Consider the following 19546-nt stretch of genomic DNA (forward strand, 5'->3'; position numbering starts at 1 on the left):
TATTGCTTGATGAAATTTGACTTTTGTTCTCATTGACATCCCAAACATTATTGTATCATATGATAATGCTACATGGTTTTCTAATAAACAATTAATTTGAGACTAGATTGATTTCCAAAATGCCATGATACAGGGCAATAGAATATTAAATGATCTAAAGTCCCTGCTATTAGACTTAGAGTTATCCAACTTTTGTAATCTAACTGGGGTCCAAAATGCTCTATGTAAAAGAAAAAACAAGTTTGTCTCATAGATGCAGACACTGTAGATCTCATTCTCCAAGACCAAATTCGTGGTCATTGAGACACCGTAATTTGATGCTTAATCTCAATGCTCCAGATGTCCCTAAGTCTGTTTTTAGTTTTTTTAATTTATAAATCCATTTGTCAATTTATACCTCTGTGTGGCTTAGTGACCCAAGAAGTCCACCTGAAAGCACAAGAACTCCAGACTATATTGAGATTTTTCCATTCAGGGAACCCCTTCTGAATAGCCTGCTTCAGTTGCAGCCATCTAAAGCTTTGTGATTTATTAAGACCATATTTATGTTGCAACTGTGAAAAGTCAAGCAGCTTACCATTTGAAATAATATCTCCCAAAATTCATATACCTGCAATCATCCAATGCTTCCAGATGACCTTAAATCCGCCAATTTGAATCTTGGAGTTTAACCAAGTTTGATTAGTTGATTTATAGATTGGAATAGGTGTTAAATTATTAACATACCTGAGAGTTTTCCATGTATCCATAAATATTCTATTTTCTTTATCGTCAAATATATTTTATTGAGCACCAATAGAAACAACAATCAGAAAACAAGTACAAAGAACAACAAGGCAGCTCTAGTTTTCACACAAAAATCCATCCACCCACCCCACCAACCCAACCCATAACCCATCCCCTCTATTTTCTTTATATAACCTAGGCATTTTAATACTAAGGACATGACATAATCGTAAAGGGAACATGAGTCACCACTCCAACCATAACCAATCTGGGGTATTACCAATGAGCTCTGGGAGGACCCAATACATACCCTGTCTCAAAATATAGGCTTGACGATACCTATAAAAATTGGGAAAATTTACCCCACCCTCCGCAATTGATTTTTGTAGAGATACTAAAGCAATTCTAGGAGTTTTGCCCAACCAAACAAATTTTGTAAGAACAATGTTTAACTTTTTATAAAAGGACCCCTTAAAAAAACTGATAACATTCCCATCTGATAGCATACCACAGACAAAATCATTATTATAATAGTTTGAACTCTCCCCCACCAAGACAAATGTAATGGATTCCATTGTTCACACATTTCTGTTACCTTCTGCAATAAAAATTTTTCATTCTTTCATTGTGTCTTCCAGTGTGCTTTTTATCCAAATACCCAAATATTTTAATCCACCTTCCTTCCATACAAAAGAAAATGAATCAAATAATCCTTTTGTGCAATACACATTTAGTGGAAGAACTTTAGATTTACTCCAATTTATCTTATACCCTGAAAATTTTCCAAATTTTTCAATCAATTCTAGTAAGCATGGAATGGTTGTTTCAGGATTTCTCAAATGAAGCAAAATATCATCTGCATATGCAGAGACTTTGTATTCCCGGTCTGAATAAGGAATACCCTGTATCTCCTTTGCTTATTGAATAGCTAATAACAAGGGTTCCAAAACAATATCAAAAAGCAAATTAAATCGTTCTGAAAAATTATTATTAATATATAATTTTGCAAAAGGGGAGCTATACAATGTTTGAATCATTTGTATAAATCTTGAACCTATTCCAAACCATTCCATAGCTTGATACATGAAGGCCCATTCCACACGATCAAAGGCTTTCTCTGCATCCAAGGATACAGAAAAAGCCGGATCTTTTATGGCCTGTGTTAAATTTAACATATGAAAAGCCAATCTTGTGTTATTAGATGAATGTCTTCCAGCAACGAATCCAGTTTGGTGCATATCAATAATAAAGGGGAGAGCCTTGGCTAAACATAAAGCCAAAGTCTTAGCCAAAAGTTTTCCATCTACATTAATTAATGATATATGCCTGTAATTTGAAACCAATGTGGGATCTTTGTTTGGCTTTAGCAAAACTATAGTCAATGATTCTGCCATAGTACCTGTAATGCAACCCTTATTTAGTCCAGGGTATTATTTCCCATGCTCATTCATACATGTACCCACCTTCCGAAGGGATCAGAATTAATCAATTGAAAATTAGCTATATTCTTTCTATTTATTAATATGGCAACCCCAGCTTTTTTCCCAAGAGCAGGGGCAAAAAAACTCTGTTTTACCCATCCCCCTTCCAATTTTTGTGACTCTACCATTGATAAAGAGTCTCTTGTATGAAATATAGATCCGCATTCTGTTTCAGAAAAGTAAGCATTTTTTCTTATTTATATGATGATTAAGGCCATTAACATTTAATGAAAAAAGTTTAACCTCCATTATATAATTTGTTTTCTAAGTAGTCAGATATAATTAATTTAAAATAATTAGACACCATTACCAATATTTTAAAATTTTATACATAAAATTCCCCTATCCCAAAAAATTTTTTCTCTACCCTTCCCCCTACCCCAACCCTCCCTCTCCAAATCTTTATTAATAGTGTTAACTTGGTGACACACATATAAGATCAGACAATGATATACTCCCCATAGACCTCCTTTAAATCAATATTCAAAAATAAGTCACAGTGAAAATATTCATTAAAAATAATCATTTTTCATAAAACTTATTCTAATTCATAAATTATACAATAATATCAATCTAATGATTTCATATGCATTTCAAAAACCTTTAAATTAATCTCAAATATTAGTATATCTAAACAATCAATTAATATTCCAATTATTTTACCCTATAATTAATATATATTTAATAATATAATTATATCATCTTAATACCATTGAATATTTTATACTAAAGACTTTTACATTTAAAATTAGAAATCAATAATAAATTCAAATTTCTTTTTGGTCCAATTGTCAACTTATTTTATATCTTATGGTATAGAAATTCATTGATAAACACCTAAAATTTCCCTCTTCTTACTTATAATTAATTAAAACTTTATCAAATTTTATCATCAATCTTCCTTTTCTCCGCTTACAATAATTTAACATTCAGAACATATTTTAATTTATTTAATCTGCATAAGACTTAAACCTATTATCTATCTTTTGGAGAATGTATTTTAATACCTGCAAAATAATTTTTTTAATTAAATCAGTTTCTTAAATTAAATCAACTTATTTTAATAATGAGAATCCTTTGATACCCATATGTAGAACTAAGCATGCTTAGAACCATTTAGAAACTGTTTCTTATGTAACAATTAATATATGAGACCTACATAAAATAAATAAACATAAATTAACTACTACCAATATATCTTCCTTTAAAAATTCACCTTTATGGAATTAACATCTTTCCCATTCTAAATTCAAAAATTGAATTCTTTGTATTTATCTGAAGTATAGGTAAAACCAAAATTAATAAAATATCTTAATATGTTACATTTACATATCCTCCTATAAATCTTGAAACTACAGGCATCTACTTAAGCTGACATGTACTCTCAAAAATAAAACTTATACAATTCCTCCCAAAGAACAAAGCAAGCTACTTCACATGTCATTACGGTAATCCACGCACTCAAAGTTCCTACATCAGATACTAAAACTGAACCATATCCCACTTGCTTTGACAAAGAAAGTTATATTATTCTTATACATTTTCCAACTTCACTTCAAACCTTCTTGACAAAACCATTACAGAATTTCAAACCAGCTTCAAAAATATCTAATCTTCTGTAATTCTTCTTACTTGACAAGGATTTCCGGTTTTGATCTTCACAGGTTTTGATACCCTGATTTTCAGGATATCTAAAATGAACATTCAGCCTCTGTACTTGCATATATTTCCAATTGTATTAGTCACAACGTCTTCATATATTGAAACTTCCTCTTTCTATTCCAATCCATCTAATGACCGAGCTGAAAAGGATGAGGATGAAATGGATGAAGAAGATATCATCCCCAATTCTAACTCAGTATTTAATTTCTTTCCACACCCTGGAAAGGATGTTTCTTTACAGCATTGACAAACTTTACCTGTAATCCTCAGTTCTGAGCTAAGATCTCATTGGATACAGTCCACATTGCAGAAAGTGTTATTACAGTGGTAGGATGAGACCACGAAAGAGTACATACGCTGCTCATGCACTCATTAATGAGAGCGCTGGATCATGCAGTACATTATTTATTAGACAGGTCAAGCCTTATTTGACTGCGTCTTTCAGCCATTCTATACCCTGCCAAAATAGTTTTTCCAGTCTGGTATGACAGGTGTCAGTGAGTCGAGATTTAAACATTCCAGCAATTGTTGTCAGCATAAGACCTGCTTAATTCTGGCGACGCAACAGTTCCATGCGATACACTGTTCGGGAGATCCGCCCCTCCGAGATTAATTCCAAAAACACAGTGTATGATCAGGAAGCTTTTCTTTAAAACACTCATTTAGAAACAGGCATCCTTATTTTATGTGATTTCAATAACCTTGAAAGCATATGCAAATTCTCCAACGCAATCATTCCATCACTCCTGATATTACGACCCAACTTAGAATCCAGGAGAGAGTTCCATTTCTCATTGTTTCTACCGTTGAGTATTACAATTCAAATTGAATCATATACATTCTTTAACGCTTTCCCAATAACTTTTACGGAGGATATGTTTAACATCTTATCTGTAACATTAAGTAAAATCCCATTTACAGTCCTCATAAAGATGAAAAGAAAAATAAAAAAATTCAAAAGAAAGTCAAAAATCATATCTTCCATACTATCAATCATTCTATGTCAACATGGGCTGTTCCTGTTGATTTATGAAATCATGCAACTTTTCCGGATCATCAAAAGTGATTGTTTTATTATCAAAAGTGATTCTCATTAATGCTGGGTATAATAAATCATATTTAGCCCACATATCTCTCAATTTTGGTCTTAATGCTAAAAAACCTTTTCTTTTTATGGCTGTATGTTTAGCAAAGTCAGGAACAATATGGATACGTGCATCCTGACATTTCAGGTTCCTGTTTTGTTTTGCCAGCTGAAATATTTCTAAGACCTGCTGATATCACAGTAGCTTAAAAATTAGAGGACGAGGACCCTTTTGCCTATCATCTTTCTTAGTAGGAATTCGGTGAGCTCTTTCGATTTCGAGAGAAAACTTTGATTTTATAGGCAGTATCTTAGGCAAAAAATTATCTAAAAAGGAAATTGCTCTCCCTTTCTCCACCCCTTCCGGGAGATCTAAGATACGTAAATTACTCCTCCTCTCACGATTTGAAACATCCTCCAGCTCTCGGGTAAGAAAGTCAATTTTTTTTTAAAAATCCATTTTACTTTTGTCTATCTCTGCTTCAGCTGTCTCTACTCTTGTCTTGATATTATTTGTTTTAATTTCAGCCTGCTCCAATCTCCTAGTAAGAATAGACACTTCATCCGTAAGATCATTCACTATCTTGGCAATGCCCGAAACGATCTCTTTAATTTCCTTCAACTCCTTCATAATATCGCTGTCTCCATTTTTTGACGTTGATGATAATTTTAATGACGTCTCTGGGTCCGGCTTTGCTCGTTTCACACTCGCAGAAGGTACAAACGTTGAGTCATTCTTATTCTGTTTACCCGAAGCCATTATAAGATCTTACCCTTTCACTGAAAAATGATTTGAAAAGCTTTTGAGTGACTTATTATTACTATCAAGGTCTATCCATACAGAGCACACTCGCTATCTGACCGTCTCCATGTGCGACCAATCCACGCCCCCTATTTTATTATTATTATTAATTACACATAGAGTTAAGAATATTATATCTAGTTTGTTTGAAATGTACTACTTAGTAACTTGATTGTGTGCTCCCTAGTCCTTTCACTTTTAGAAAGTGTAAACCATTCACATCTCCCCATTCCATTCCACTCATAATTTGAGACCTCAACCAATCTCTATTGTAAGCCGAAGAGCTATAGCATCTTTAGCCTTTCTTCATAGTTAATTAATTTCATCCCCTTTGTCATTTCATCTGTATCTTTTCTACTTCTGTTACATTTTTTGAGTTGCAGTGACAGAATTGAAAACAGTATGCTACTTAGTGTCAACACCATATACATTAAAACATCTTAATAGCATATTGTGCAAGTGGAGATAGTACACATAAGACAGATGAAATGAAATAACAGGAATTAGAAAATTAGGGTGACTGAAGTAAGGAAAAATTGCATATGCAGTTAGAAAATAATCTCAGGCTGAGTGGATTTCAAAATCTAGAACAGTTTTCCATAGATTCCCTACCCCCCTCAAGAGGATTATATAGTGTGTGAAATTTTTTTAAACACTGTTGCGAACATTGCTGAAATGTGTAAAAGTAAATCCTTATGGGAGACAAGAAAGTTAAATACTTTTAGGATTTCTTTATGCAAATGTATAAAAGGATTTCACATAGGCTATTGAGTTTCTAAAGCTTTCTGAAAATTTTGTAATCAGGCTTTAGGCTAGCATTTTGATTGCATGTGCTTTTAAGAACTGACTGTGTGGTATAGTCCTGTACAGATGCACTGTTCCCTCTAAGCCAGTGTCTTGCAAACTATCCTAATATCTCCGGACCCACAGTACACTAAACTCCGAGCCGTGGCTAGAGGGCATCTGGAAATGCACAGATGCCCTCCAGATGGGAACCTGAGCCACCAGTGGGGGTGTGGGAGGGGGTGTTTTGGAAGACAAGAGGCGCAGAAGAGGAGAGGAGGAGGCGAGGCACTGGCTGACTCCCATAGGACGTGCCTCTTGGGTACGTCCTGTAGGCAGTCAGCCGGTGCCTCTTCCTCACTGGCGTGTCTCGGCACACAGTTCGTGATACACTGCTTTAAGCTGAGCGGGAGTCCTCCACCTGCTGTTCTGTCAGTGGGGAGTGCTTTTTCACTATTCCATTTTCAATAGTGTGGGACATGAAATTTCTGCAGGACTCCAAGGAATCTGCCTGTCCCTAGTGACTGAAAGCACAATGTCAGCAATGCAGTGGGTGGACTTCTGCTCAGCTTAGAGGGAACAGTGTAGTTGTATTTGATTTTCATCTGTATTCCTCTTATTCAATGGGATTGAACATAAGAATTTTGGATATAGCTCACACTGTGGAGGCAACACATGCAAATCTGTCTTGTTTATTCAGTATGGTTCTCATTAAAACAAGATTGGCTAGGCATGTCTTAAGCTGGGAACCTTTGCTCTAGAGCAGTGGTCTCAAACTCGTGGCCTGGGAGCCACATGCAGCCCGCCAGGTACTATTTTGAGGCCCTCAGTATGTTTATCATAATCACAAAAGTAAAATAAAATAGTTTCTTGATCATATGTCTCTTTAGCTATAAGTTACAATATTATTATTAAGACTTGGCCAAAAGGAAAGATTTATAATCTATAAAGAATTTTACCTCATGCAAAATTGTCATTTCTTTAATGAGCCATTAACTATTTTTTCTGAGGCCCTCCAAGTACCTACAAATCCAAAATGTGGCCCTGCAAAGGGTTTGAGTTTGAGACCACTGCTCTAGAGGTATATTATTATTGCTACATATATTGAAATGCAAATTGTGCTTTTCATTTTTTTGTGTGTGTTGAATATAGCCTGGCAGTGAGCTGGATAATTTGGCAGAAATTCTGGATGATTTGCAGAACAGTCAACTACCACAGCTTTTCACTGATTCAAGACCAGGAGCAACAACTCTCTCTGTTGACAAACAAGCCATCATCAATGACCTTCTGCAGCTCACTGGTGAAAACAACCCTGTCTCTTCTGTTGCCCCCCAGAAGCCAGCACTGAGAATGCCACAAAGGAGTAAGTGTAATCCTAATATCTATACCATAGGCTGGTTTAGCTAACAACACATTGGATTCCCAACTCCAATATACTCAAGTTTTTCTTGAGTTTTTTAAAAAACATTCCTTTGTTGAGCATTGTGGCTATAGTGCCAGACGGGAGGCAGAATATAACAAACATGGTTTACTTTTAAATAACTTGCTGTGCCATCTCCCTTGGCTCTATTTAATAATAATATTTCTTGTACAATAAACACTTGAAGCTTCACCATAGGGTCTTGTAACCTCTCTATCATTGGCTGCAGGGCTCAATTAATTTTTGTCTCCTCCCTCTAAGGGCACCTTCCTTGGACAATTCCCATGATGCTCAGTTTGTTCCTGCAGCCTTGCTGCATGGTGTATGATCTCTGCTGCTCGTTATTTATTTTTCAATTTCTAGTCTTATTTGTTCTGTATCACGGGTTTTGCCCAAGTGCTGAGGATTCACTCCGTGGAGTGATCCTTCGGCAGGAGATCGCAGACTTTTATTTAAATATTGTAAACATTCTGGGGTGTGCCTTGTTAGTAGAACCTACCATAAGCCCTCCTGGGCTGCCTGCAGATTGGATCGGGTCTCCAAATCGGGAGCCATCTCGTCCAGAGTTCGTCCACTAAGGGGTAGAGCGCAGGCAGCTGCGGTTCTGTGGAGGTACGCCGGGATCAGAACTGGACTGCATATCTTCCTTAATTTCTCTGAGGGGTCCTGGTAGTCGTTATCTATTGTGCCAGGGAAGGTGAGACTATCAGAATACCTGAAAATCCAATTTATCAGCTCTTGAGGTACTACTACTAATCTCCCTTTGCTTGCACTGTGTATTGCTGGCAGCCATTGAAATATATTGCAGCACATGTCTCTGAGGTGTCTGTGTGCCACTTGAGTTTGGCAATTTGGGGGGGGGGGGGGGTTCTGAAATTGGAATTTTAGGTGGTTTCCCTGCATGCAATGGTCCCTCCTACCTGTAAAATTGCCGCTTTTCACAGTTCCCTGCGTTTTTCCTGGGCCGTTTTCAGGCAAGATCGGCACCTGCGGTAGCCATCTTGGATTTTCATTAAAGTTTTAAAAGTGTATTTTTTGGACTTAGAAGCTTCGTTTTTGCGCCAAACTTCACATATGGCTTCATCAGGGCAGGGTGACATGGATTCATGCCGTAAATGTGGTGCATGGCTGACAGATTCACACACCAAATGCTCAAATTCAGTCTTAAAAAGCTATATGGGAGTTCAGATTCCACAATTTCATTTGAAATTGTAAGCTGTGGTATTCTTCATTATTCCCTTTATAGCTTTACTGCTATTTATCTCATATTTATTTATTACCTATTTTTTCAGTTTTAGTTCTTATTTTTATCTAAACTTATTATTTTAAAATAACTTATTATTTCAGTATCACTTAGCTTTTATCATTGCTGGTTCCCCTTCCCGACGCATTTCACCTATCTTTCTCAAGGTCGGGGAACTACAAAACAAAGCAGAAGACATCAATTAATCCGGATTGGATGGTGCAGGTGGATTGTTGATAATGGTTGCTAGGTGCTATGACACTGGGTTGACGTCAGGGGAGGGGTCTACTTGAACACTCTGTGAGAACGCCGCAGCCATCTTTGGATCGCCAGCAGCAGATAAAGATGAGAAAGTTTAACTTTAAGTAAAGGTAAGTTAGAATAATTTTTAAATGAATATAGATATGGGATGGTATTTTAGGTAAGAGGACTAATTGATGTCTTCTGCTTTGTTTTGTAGTTCCCCCGACCTTGAGAAAGATAGGTGAAACGCGTCGGGAAGGGGAACCAGCAATAACAAAAGCTAAGTGATACTGAAATAATAAGTTATTTTAAAATAATAAGTTTAGATAAAAATAAGAACTAAAACTGAAAAAATAGGTAATAAATAAATAAATATGAGATAAATAGCAGTAAAGCTATAAAGGGAATAATGAAGAATACCATGGCTTACAATTTCGAATGAAATTGTGAAATCTGAACTCCCATATAGCTTTTTAAGGCTGAATTTGAGCATTTGGTGATTGGATAAGTTTATAATACAAGTGAGTTAGAAAATGCTTGGAGGATGACAGATTCGCAGTCTTGCATCATGTGCGCCGCAGCCCGTGAGGGGTGTGAACCGTGTGTGAATCCCGCACTGCCTTCCTCCGGAAAAGCCCTACCTTCCTCCAATTCCACTGGAGATGCAATTGCAGGGTTCAGGACGCCTAATTTGGGCGCAGTGGATGCTTCCGCAAAACGCAAGCACAGTTCCGTGGAAGAGTCTCATAAATCTTATAAGCATTCCAAGTCTAAGTCCCGCAGAGTGACTCTTGCCGTCGGTGACTGTTTTTCCCCGGAATCTGTGGATATGAGGTATCTGGATTTAAAAAAAAAGGGCTTTGCCTGTTTCTCCATTCAGACTCCAGTATAATAGTCTGATCTTCCTTTGGATTTCAGCATGTCGATTTGTTCCTTTGCGGAGCTGTCAGAAAGCAGGTGGCCTGTCCCCGCCCTTGCTTCTGCTTCAGTTTCTGTGCCTTTGCCATCGCCTGTTTCTTCGGCGGAATCAGCAGATGTGGCACAGATCTTGGTGATACCCAGAGCAATGGGTTCCCAGATCTTGCAGATGACCAGGCAGTTCGCCGGCTCTTCAAGTCTATTCACCTGCCTGTCCTTATTTTTGGGTCACTGTGAACATGGAACCTGGATTCAGACCACACGGTTCAGGCAGAATGTCCAGTCATGAGTTCTAAGCCACCGCTGTCCGCCTCCTTGCTGGACAGTGCGGATTTGGCGGAAGTGCTGTTAGAGGTCTGAGAGTCCACGGATGGTCCCCTGAAATGCTCTAGGGCCATGGCAGAGTTGTTTCCTTCAGCTCCCTTGGTTGTTTAAAGGCTTATTATTTTCAGGAGGCTATTCATAATTTGTGATGTGATGATATCATTATTCCTGTATTTGTCAACTGATTTATAAAAAGTGTCAGTTTTGTTTTGCAGATATTATTTTTTGTTTGAAGTAATCTTAGAAAGTTTTAATTTGTAATGTGATAATAGTAGTGTTTTAGGGTTTGTGTGTGCAATTAAGCTTATGTGTGTTTTCTTGTAACCCACATAGATTTTTGGATATGTGGGATATAAATGTTTTAAATAAATAAATAAATGTAAACTTTTACTCGGCCTAACAGAAGTCTCATTCACATTTACTAGAAAATAGTAACATAGTAAATGATGGCAGATAAAGAGGTGAACGGTCCATCCTGTCTGCCCATAAGTTATACCCATTAAAAAATACATGATTAAATTAAATTCTCTTCTTTGATATTTATGGGCCATAAAGTCTGTTATTGTCCTAGGTTCCAAATGCTGAAGTTGCCAAGCTCACTCCAGCCTATCCAACCATCCCATTGTTTGCAAGATATCTACCATAAAGTCTGGCCAGTAACATCCTCATGTTCCAAATTAGTGGAGTTCCCATTGATGCCCACCCCAGTCCATCCTATACCAAATTACCATGTATGGGACACAGACTGTGCTGGTCTGCCTTAGTTTTTTAATTTACATCTTTCATTTTCTAATTAGAGATCCTCTATTTTATCCCGTGCTTTTTTCAATTCCGCCACTTCCCTTGGGAGGGCATTCCAGGCATCTACCACCCTCTCCATGAAGAAGAATTTCCTAATATTGCTCCTAAGTCTTCTTCCCTGTAACCTCAAATTATGCCCTCTAGTTTTACCATTTTTTCTTCTCTGGAAAAGATTTGATTCTATATTAATATCTTTCAAGTATTCAAATGTCTAACATATCTCCCCTGTCCCTCCTCTCCTCAAGAGTATACATATTTAGGTCTTCCAGTCTCTTCTCATACTTCTTTTTATTCAAACCCTTTACCATTTTCGTCACCTTCCTCTGGACCACTCCAAGTCTTTATATATCCTTATATGGCGATAGGTCACAATTGTGTTTTAGAGATGTAAAACTGTTTTTGTCTTAACTCACCTTTCCCCTCCCTCCCTCACCTGAGCAGAAAATAACCTGCTTGTTCCAAGTAAGCTGCAAAGTTGGTAAGATCGAGTGCTATTTAGTCAAATAAAGAATTTGGGTCACCTATTCAATCTCAGGCCCATATGCTCAAACTCACCATGCATTTGATTGATGTGAAACCAGTTTAACTGGTTTTGCGTTGCAGTATTTGTTATCGATGCCCAGAATGACTAATTGCGGTCTATTCCATGTTTTGCAGCAGCCTCTGATAATCATATGTAAATGAATTACATTGAGCTCATCAATATTAACATGAGCACTCTGATCGATGCCCGGACGATGTACAAAATGAAGTGCTGGTTTTTAACACTCCAAAATCTCTGACAAATCTGGAAGTGCAAGTAGTATTTTTTAAAATGCACTATCTGTCCCCATTAAAAATTTAAAAAAGTAGTGGGTGGTGCTGGGATCTCCTGGAAGAATTGGATTCAGGCAGGTATTCGAACATTGGATAATGTTATTTCTAATGGAAAACTGCTTGATTTTATACAACTACAACAATAATTTGGCATTCTGAGATCTCAACAATATAGTTGGTTGTAGTTGAAGCAGGCCATTCGGAGTGGGTTCCCTGAATGGAAAAATTAAAAAAATTATTACAGCTTGCAGATCCTTTGTTACCAGGCAGATTTAGTAGGACATCAGGCTGCCCCGTGGTATAAATTAATTTCTAAATTTTTGAATAAAAAGCCAAAAAATAAGTCTTAGAGACATTTGGAGCATCGAGATAAAACAGTATATTTCTGTATCTCGTTGGCCACGAATTTGGTCTTGGAGGTTGAAGTGTACAAGGTCAGCATCTATGAGACAAACTTGGTTATTTTTATTGCATGGGATTTTTTGGACCCTAGTTCATTTACAAAAGTTAGATAATTCCAGGTCTAATAGATGTTGGCATTGTCATAATGATATAGGGACTTTGGATGATCTGTTATATTAGTGTCCTTTGATACTTAATTTCTGGAAATCAATTTGGAGACAAATTAATCTTATTCTTGATTCAGCTATTCCCCTAACATATGAAGCCATAATCTGTGGTACGCTTTTACATGTCAAGCTTCTTTGGATAAATATAAAAGTCAACTTTTTATAATAATGACGGGAATAGCTATCCAATTGATTACACATAATTGGAAGAGGTATGACAGACTAAATTACACATTTTGGTGGACAAATTTGTTTGTACCACGTATAAATATGAAAAAATGAATGCAGAGTGTTTGGGGTTTAGCAGTAGATTTAATAGTGTGTGGAGTCCATTGACTATATTGGTAACATCATAATAATTGTAATGTATTTATTTATTTATTTTTTTAAGGTTGGTAGAATTCCTTACACATCCAGGGGAGGGAGGGGGGAGGGAAAGATATTTTGTTTATTAAAATACTTAATTATAATATTATAATTACATAATTTGTCTTATTGTAGTAATTTGGTAAGAGGGGGGAAGAAAATGATTGTTCTAAGTATAAATTGTATGTTTAATAATGTGTTTTATGAAATATTTATGTTCAGATAATTGTATTGCATTGTCAAAGTTTAAAAATCAATAAAAAAGTAATGCCAGGACATTACCCGAAAACAGCCCCCTATCCCACCCATGAACTTAAAAAAAAAAAGATATATATATATATATATATATATCTCTAATATAATAAAATGGTAGGACGCGCATGCGCACTAAAAAAATCGTGTTCCCTGAGCTGTCGCATTTTTTTTAGTGCGCATGCGCGGGTTGTATGTCACCAATGTTCCTCCTCCACCATGCAACGCAAGCCATGTCCGCCGCCGGCCTCGAGCTACTGGGGGCCGGCGGCGCGAGCCGCCCGGCCAGTGCTGAGGCCCCGTCTCCCGCTTTCGCCCTACACGGCGACGCCAGACCTGGACCTACAAAACGCTGAGGCCCGTCTTCTGACCTACACGGCGCCGCCAGATCCGGCACCACAAAACGGCCCTCACATCCGCGAACATGCTTGCCATGGAAACAGAGGGGATCAGGAGCTAAACATCGATTTTAAAAAACAAACAAACAGTGCACAACGACAGAGACACACAGACACTCACAGAAGGACAGGGGGCTAAAGAGACAGATTTAAAAAAATAACAAAACACTAAGGAGAAAGAGAGACACAGGTAAGGAATGCTGCTGGGCAGGGGGAGCAGGGAAGAGGGTCAGGGGGAGAAAAGAAGGAGTGCTGCTGGACAGACAGAGCAGGGAAGAGGAACAGGGGAGCAGGGAAGAGGAACGGGGGAGCAGGTAAGAAGTGCTGCTGGACAGGGGGAGCAGGGAATAATGACTGCGGAGCAGGGAAGAAGCTGGATAGGGGGAGCAGGGAAGAGGGACAGGGGGAGCAGGTAAGGAGTGCTGCTGGACAGGGGTAGGTAAAAGGAAGGGAGAAGGCCGCCTGCTGGACAGGTGGAACAGGCAAGGGGTGATGGTTGACAGCCAAGGAAAGAGAGAGACAGAAAGCGGTCAAGAGGAGAGAGAGAAAAAGAAATAAAGACACATACATTTATTCTAGCACCCGTTAATGTAACGGGCTTAAATACTAGTATATATATATTTATATATCAGCAGGAGGGATACCCACTTCCTCATGTCTTGGCCAACTGGAGCCCCCATCCCCGTACCTTATTCAGATGATGAGCGGGAGAGATGCCCACGCCCTCCTGCCGGCAGACTCACCTCTTCAAAATGACTGGCCTTCCTCTTCCTGGTGCATCCTGGGATGCACTGGGAGGGACCTAAGATTTTGATTAGTTGCCTAAGGCACCTAGACCAATCAGTGCCTTAGGCTCCTTCCTGGTGCTTTCTGGGATGCACTTGCTCTCAGCACCGATCCAGCGGGCAGGCAGGAAACGAGGCAGGAGGCCGATCCTGCAGGGGCGTTGAGCCGTGTCCGCCCCCCTCCCCCCCCCCCCGAGACCAGCGGGGGCCTTCTCCTTAAAAGAGAGCAGCACGGAAGCTGCTTGTATTTTCACTTGCTCTCAGCACCGATCCAGCGGGCAGGCAGGAAACGAGGCAGGAGGCCGATCCTGCAGGGGCGTTGAGCCGTGTCCGCCCCCCCCCCCCGAGACCAGCGGGGGCCTTCTCCTTAAAAGAGAGCAGCACGGAAGCTGCTTGTATTTTCACTTGCTCTCAGCACCAATCCAGCGGGCAGGCAGGAAAAGAGGCAGGAGGCCGATCCTGCAGGGGCGTTGAGCCGTGTCCGCCCCCCCCCCCCCCCCGAGACCAGCGGGGGCCTTCTCCTTAAAAGAAAGCAGCGCCAACGGCGCTCAGCCGTTCGGCGCCCCGGCGAAGGCACATGACAAAGGCGCGTGCGCCTTAGTGCGCGCCTTTGTGAAGCGACACTTTTTGAAGCGACAAAACGTTATGATAAGTACTTCAATCCACTAAAATCGACCTCTATATACTGCACCTATCAATAGATTTTTGACAGTATCTGCAAATTCTATATTCCTTCCAAATTGCCTGATAAGTTGATAGTTCTGTTTATCTTCATATAGCCTGATGAGTTGATAATACTGTTTATCTCCATAATAACCTGTATGTCTTCCATATAACCTGATAAGTTGAAAGTACTGTCTAACTCCATAATAACCTGTATGTCTTCATATAGCCTGATAAGTTGATAATACTGTTTATCTCCATATTAACCTGTATGTCTTCCATATAACCTGATAAGTTGATAGTACTGTCTATCTCCAAAATAACCAGATAAGCATAGACAAACTGCTATAGCTGATACTCTTATATCCCATTGTTAGTTCTCCTTATCCCTACATAACATTGATAGCACCTACCCAGCTCTGAACTCACTACTGAGGGCTACAGACGCAACAGAACAGAGGGGAAGAAAAATGCCCCTCCTCCCCAACCTCCCTTCACCTCTCAGAATCTCACTCCTCACACCAAACACCAATCTGCAGATTCTCCTGCACCCTACAAAAAATTCACTATGCCCCATTTTTTCTACAAGCGTACTCCTACATCTACTGCTCTTCCTACTCCTAACCAACAGAATAACAGAAGGATATCATACATCCTCTATCCCAACCTTAACAGAATCCCTTAAGTTCCCTCTACCTACCAGAAAACTATACTCATCCAGAAACTTGATAGACTGCTCCTCACTCAACCATATCAGCATACCAACCAGCTGGAGAAAAAGACCACCCCCAAAACCAAAATCAGCATACCACAACTATCATCCACAAACCAAAGAAAATCTCCTCCACCCAAACCTCTCACCCACTCCCCAAACACACAACACCTCATTATCCTGTGCATATATGAACATCAGATCAATAAGCACAAAAGCAGACCTTATTAAGGACTGGATAATTAAAAAACAACTAAGCTGCCTATTCCTATCCGAAACCTGGCTAACCTCGGAATCCGATCCCGCCATCACAGAACTCTGCCCAACAGGTTACAAAATAGAACTGATCTGCAGAAAAAAAAAATGTGGTGGAGGTCTAGCCATCATACTCAAAAACAACATTAATATAAAGACCCTAGACAAACACTCCACCCCCCACCTAGATCTCCTAGCCTGTCAACTATCCGATGATTCTCTCATAGGAACATTAACATGCATCCTCTGTTACTCAACACCAGGAAAATGGAATGAAAACAAACAAGCTCTCGAAGAATTCATTTACCAGAATTCCATAACATCACCTCATAACCTACTCCTAGGAGACATAAACCTCCATCTAGAAGATCACACCTCTAATCAAGTACTAAATTTTCTCTCATACCTCAAAGCACTGAACTACCAGATCCTCAACCCCCAACCCACACACGAAAAAGGCCACCAACTAGATGTCGCTGCTTACATGACCCAACACCCTCACAAACCCGAAATCCATATCTCAAATGGGACCTGGCACCCCTCCCTCTGGTCAGATCACTATAAATACACCTTTAACATCAACTGGCCTCAAAGCATTAACAAGCAACCTCCAAAAAAAATCTCCTTCAAAGCACGCCAAAAAATCGAACCCTCCACATTCTGGGATAAAGCAGACCACGCCATCAACAGCATAGCCCCCAACGAATTTACATCCCAATGGCGAACCATAAGCGAAACCATCCTGAATGAGCTAGCCCCAGAAAAACTAAAATTTAAAATATGCAGACCTTCTGATAAATGGTTCGACTCTGAACTTCTCCAAGAAAAAAAGCTATGCAGACAACTTGAAAGAGACTGGAAAAAAAATAAGAGCTCTGAACACTCTAAAACAGCATGGAGAAATCAAATTAACCAATACAAAACCAAACTCAAGGAAAAACGGAAAACCTACTACTCCAAAATGATAGGCACAAAAACCCCAGACACAAAAAAGCTATTCAACCTAGTAAAGAACCTCACTGATACCAAACCAAACCTACTACTCCAAAATGATAGGCACAAAAACCCCAGACACAAAAAAGCTATTCAACCTAGTAAAGAACCTCACTGATATCAAACCTTACCTTGCCACTCAAGGAATTCACCCACCGACAGCAATCCACCTAGCAGACCATTTCAAAAACAAGATCACCAACATCAGAACCGCATTCATCAACACACACACCCATCTCGAAAAGATAACAACAAACCCATCAACAGGGGAAGCCATTGTTGCAGACAGAAGCTGGTCCAACTTCCCAATCCTACTTTGGTCGGATATGAACCGACTATACAATAAATACAGCCATGCCTCCAGCGACCTAAATAATTGCCCCACCTACCTGTTATCAAACGCCTCCATCACATTCAAAACTAACTTCATGCTATGGATTCAAACCACATTGACAGAAGGCCAATTCCCAAAGGACCTAGGAGAGATCTTAATCACCCCAATCATGAAAGATCACAAAGGCCCAATAGATAGCCCCGCCAACTACAGACCTATCGCTTCAATACCAATATACGTTAAAATAATAGAAGGTCTAGTAGCTCAATACCTCACTAACTACCTGGAAAAACATAACTTACTCCACCCCTCACAATCAGGATTTCGAACTAACCATCATAGTACAGAAACACTACTTGTCTCACTTCTAGATACAGCCCGGCAACACATCAGTAAGGGAAAAAAGATGGTGTTAATACAACTAGACCTCTCCGCAGCATTTGACCTAGTTGACCACACCATATTACTACAAATACTCGACACCATAGGGATCTCAGGCAAGGTCTACAATTGGTTTCAAGGGTTCCTCAAATCAAGAACCTACAGGGTAAAGTACAATGATATCAAATCAGAGCCATGGGCAAACCCCTGCGGAGTTCCACAAGGATCACCACTCTCACCTATGCTCTTCAACCTCTTTCTCTCCTCCCTAGGAGCCACTCTAGATAACCTAAATATCACATCCTTCAGCTACGCAGACGACATCACCATACTCCTCCCCTTCGACCCATCAGATACCACCACCACAACAAAGCTGGAAACAACCTTAGATACAGTAGAAAAATGGATGATGGATCACAAACTAAAACTAAACTCAGAAAAAACAAAATTCCTCTTGCTCGAACAGGCAAAAACGCCTGCCATCACAGAACTGAAAATCAAAAACACCAAATACCCAATACAACCCGAACTAAAACTCCTAGGAGTTATAATAGACAGATGTTGCACAATGCAGTCCCAAATCAACAAGACGACCCAGAAAGCTTTTCTAACCATGAGAAATCTATGTAAAATCAGAAAATTCTTCAACCCAGCACAATTCAGACTAATTGTCCAATCCCTAGTCTTAGGTCTGCTGGACTACTGTAACTCCCTCTATCTTCCTTGTCCAGCCACTATGATAAAAAGACTCCAGACCATACAAAACACCGCCCTCAGACTGATCTACTCACTCAGAAAATATGATCACATAACTACTGCCTTCTTAGACTCCCACTGGTTACCCATACAAGCACGAATTCAATTCAAATTCCACTGCCTATTATTCAAAGCGTTACATGGCTCTTCCCCTTCCTACCTAAACAACCGCTTAAACCAGATCTCCACCTCAAGAAACAGAAGAACCCCGAACCCTTTTGCCTTTCCCCCACTCAAAGGCACACTACGCAAGAAATTGTTTGACAACCTTCTGGCAACACAAGCAGCAAAACTCAACCATACCATCTCCAATCTGCTGACAACATCGGACGACTTCAAAACATTCCGAAAAGAAATCAAAACCCTGCTTTTCAAAAAATTCATCCAAATATCTTAACCATTCTTCACCTACCTCAAGATATTACTTCCCCAAATAACCCACCTAAACACCTTCCAAGCAAACAGACCCCCAAAATTAGATGGTAATCTTACCTACTCTAACTATATTCTCTTTGTCCATATCACACAGTTCGGCACTGTCGTTTTACTATCCAACCCCTAAATCCCCTTAGGAATCTATCCAGCTATCTCTCCTCTGTCAAAAAAAAAATTGTATCTTCACTGGAAAATGTCCAGTCAAATCTTTTGTAATCCGCCTTGAACTGCAAGGTATAGGCGGAATAGAAATCCGTAATGTAATGTAAGAGAAAAGCCCACCTTTTTTAAGAGGCAGGCCTGCCAGCAGGAGGGAGTGGGCATCCCTCCTTGTATAAGGTATA

General features: G+C 39.3%; 1 protein-coding gene across 6 annotated transcripts in view; it reads left to right on the forward strand.

Moving 5' to 3' along the window:
• The window catches only part of NCOA2 (nuclear receptor coactivator 2), a 410025-nt gene that overhangs the window by 258246 nt on the left and 132233 nt on the right, over nucleotides 1-19546 (forward strand). For all 6 annotated transcript variants that reach the window (XR_004538319.1, XM_033933336.1, XM_033933340.1 and 3 more), the window contains exon 12: nucleotides 7691-7901. Coding sequence is in view for 5 of the 6 variants with exons in the window: in XM_033933336.1 (XP_033789227.1) it covers nucleotides 7691-7901 (211 nt within the window). In the remaining variant the exon portion in view is untranslated. The remainder of the gene's footprint in view (nucleotides 1-7690; nucleotides 7902-19546) is intronic.

The sequence above is a fragment of the Geotrypetes seraphini genome, chromosome 2 (assembly GCF_902459505.1).
Source record: "Geotrypetes seraphini chromosome 2, aGeoSer1.1, whole genome shotgun sequence".
In the NCBI taxonomy this organism is placed as follows: Eukaryota; Metazoa; Chordata; class Amphibia; order Gymnophiona; family Dermophiidae; genus Geotrypetes; species Geotrypetes seraphini.